This window comes from Rutidosis leptorrhynchoides, chromosome 1 (genome assembly GCF_046630445.1).
Source record: "Rutidosis leptorrhynchoides isolate AG116_Rl617_1_P2 chromosome 1, CSIRO_AGI_Rlap_v1, whole genome shotgun sequence".
NCBI lineage: Eukaryota > Viridiplantae > Streptophyta > Magnoliopsida > Asterales > Asteraceae > Rutidosis > Rutidosis leptorrhynchoides.
The window spans coordinates 154,583,241-154,586,283 of NC_092333.1; the positions used below are offsets into that span (position 1 = coordinate 154,583,241).

Genomic DNA, 3,043 nt, shown 5'->3' on the forward strand with positions numbered 1-3,043 from the left:
TGATTTCAGCATATGTATTTTGATTATTTAGATATTGTTATGTATTTTGATTATTTATTATGTTAGAACACGGAAATGTTCAAAGTCACTTTATAGTGTTTGAACTAAAGGTCGAACGGCATAGTGGCTGAATATAGTGTACTATGTTCAAACATAGTGCATTTTTTAGGACACGTCGTCAATTTAGGTGTTCGAAGATGTTAAACTGTGTTCAAACGATAGGGCGTGCGAAGTGGCGGTGTATGTGAATAAAAATTAAAAACAAATGTAAAATGTAATAAAAATTTGGAAAAATATGTATTTGAGCTAATTCTCATAAAAATAAGTCCAATTTTAATTATTGTTTGGTATAAGTATATTTAGTTTAATTGTAAAGTCTAATTATGAGTAATTAGAATTTCAAGTTTGAATTGGTAGCTTTAGTTGACCAAATACCAAGGAGAAAATGAAAATAATGAGTCAAACATGGGTGGTAGTTATTTGCTATCATGTTGCACGTCGTTTTTTCTTTAGGCTTTTACAAAGTTTTGTCATATCATCGTCAGATTACAATTTCCTCTTTATTTTCTTCTCTTCATAATTCACTTCCAACTATCACATCTTTTTCAACAACTATAAAATAACTAATTACATATTTGATGAATGATGAATTATGCTTCATTTTCATGAAATTAATAGTGAAAAAAGATTGACTAAATATTGACAATGCACTCCTAATGATGCCTTGGCAATAGATTAAGAGACACCTTAGGTAACCATTGAGAGTTCTGTTGATTTTTTATTTTTTTCCGAAGAAACTATAACATTAATAACGGATCTGAAAATCAATTCATACAACCAATATAATAGATCCAAACAACGAGCTCTAGCTAAGACTAAACAGACCTAACAAACGTCTCACCAACTGGGTGAGAGTGTTGTTATATAGCTTGTTAGTTCTGAAATCCTTTAATTATATTTCTATCCAGTTTTATTTTGCATATTAAAATCCTTTAATAAATGAATCTCTGTATACATACTATATTTGAGTGTATTATGAGCATGTTTTGGCATAAAGTGACTTGTAATCGTCATGTATAACTTTTTAAAACGTTTTAATTAAGGATAGTCTTTAGGAATGTTTTTAGCAAAATCCATAAAACAATTATGAATTATTATAACATAATAAATACAACTAAATTAGAAAATAATATGTGAATATTTGACTTCTAAAGAACATCCTTCACCACTCAATATGTTTCGATGTTTGAAACGTAATCTGACCCCAATTATTAAATTCTTGTAAATTTTGTATATAAAATTATAAATTAACCTAGATGTACATTACATTTACATTATTTACATCACTTTACTAACCAACAATAAAAATGATTGGAAGCTTATCAGAAGAAACAGAAGTGAAGGCCCACGTAAGCAAAGCTTGGGCACTCTACGGCACCCTTGAGCTCGGAAAACTCGTCGCTGGTAAACTCTTTGAGGCGGTTGAAGTCGTTGAAGGTGATGGTGGCGTCGGTACTATTCTCAAGGTCACGTTAAAGCCCGGTACTACGAGTGCAGGGTCAGGGTTAGAATATTATTTTGAGAAGTTTACAAAGGTTGATAACCAAAATATGGTTAAAGATATTCAAATCGTGAAAGGGGGATTTCTTGATATTGGATTTAACTATTATAGAATAAAGTTGGAAGTTATCGAAAACTCGAAGGATGAAACGGGCTCATCGTGCCGGGTAAAGATAACGATAGAATATGAAGTTAAAGATGAGTTCGTAGCTAATGCTTCTCTTGTTAATACTGAGCTACTTGTCGCGATCATGGGTGTTGCTAAAGAGCATCTTGAAAGTTTTAATTGACAAAGAAAAGGGAAAGTTAGTTTGTTGTTCTATTTTTTATTGTTATTGTAGTGAGTAAGAATATTTAGAAGTCATTTACTTTTGCCAATGTTTAAAAAAACTTGATAATAAGACTAAATAATTTTAATAATAAATATATATAAACTTGTGAATACATTAGGGGGAGGGATTATTAAACAGGATATGATAAGTTTGTAAACGGTACTTGCTCTTGGGCTTGGAATCGTAAAAATGTAGGTGAGCCGTGAGCGTAATATTGATTTTGTGAAGCAAGTCGAGTCGGAAATTGGTCAATTGTCGTTTACCGATGTGCAGGATTCAAGGAAATGGGTCTTGTTCATTGATGGAGGGTACTCGTTCAAGGCCAATACAGTACACATTGTCGCCTCTTGTTTTGTAGTTCTTTGGTGTGACCCACCTGGTCACCGGCATTTCGCCGGTGGTTCAGTTTTCTTTTCCTTTTTCTTCCCCTCTTCTCCTTTTTCTCTAATGGTTTCCGGCGACCCAAAGCTTCTCTTTTTCGTTGGGACATGAGCGTTTCCGACGGCTATAGCCTCTCCACCACCGTTTTCGTGGTGGTTTGGCTATGGTTGCTTTGGACTTTTCTGTGCCCTTGACGTTTTTCCTTTGACCGGTTATGGATCTGACGGAACTTTTTAGTCCGGTGGTGGTGGGCGATCTACCACCCTCTTGGTGGTGGCTGGCGGTCGTTTCGCTGTGATGGGGTGTTCCGACGGCTCTGCTTTCTTCCCTGAGTTTTCACCTACCGTGCTTGATGTTGCTGGTGGTCCACCACCCTGTTGGTTGTGGTAAACGGTGGTGTCGTCTGCTTGAGGTAGAGGCTCGGGGTGGTTTGTGTAGTGACCCGAACTTTTCCATGATTATATATTATATGAGATTAATATTTACATGAATAAATGTTTCCAACATGTTAAGCAATCAAACTTGTTAAGACTTGAACGTTAAAACTTGTAAAAACGACATGATATATATATATATATATATATATATATATATATATATATATATATATATATATATATATATATATATATGGACATATATATGGTTAACATGAGATTATAATAAGTAAGTATCTCACTAAGTATATTAACAATGTGTGATATACATAAAAATGAGATTATTGAATTATGAAGCTCGAAACGATATACATAACGATTATCGTTATAACA

General features: G+C 33.6%; 1 protein-coding gene across 1 annotated transcript; it reads left to right on the forward strand.

Moving 5' to 3' along the window:
- Positions 1–1,262: 1,262 nt before the first annotated feature.
- LOC139866372 (norbelladine synthase-like) lies at positions 1,263–1,945 on the forward strand. Its single transcript, XM_071854604.1, has one exon. The coding sequence runs from the start codon at positions 1,368–1,370 to the stop codon at positions 1,848–1,850; it is 483 nt and encodes a 160-aa protein (XP_071710705.1). The 5' UTR covers positions 1,263–1,367; the 3' UTR covers positions 1,851–1,945.
- The last annotated feature ends 1,098 nt before the right edge of the window (positions 1,946–3,043 follow it).

What these genes read in the sequence shown, in the direction of transcription:
- LOC139866372 (XM_071854604.1), top strand. Translation starts at nt 1,368, where the DNA reads ATGATTGGAAGCTTATCAGAAGAAACAGAAGTGAAGGCCCACGTAAGC.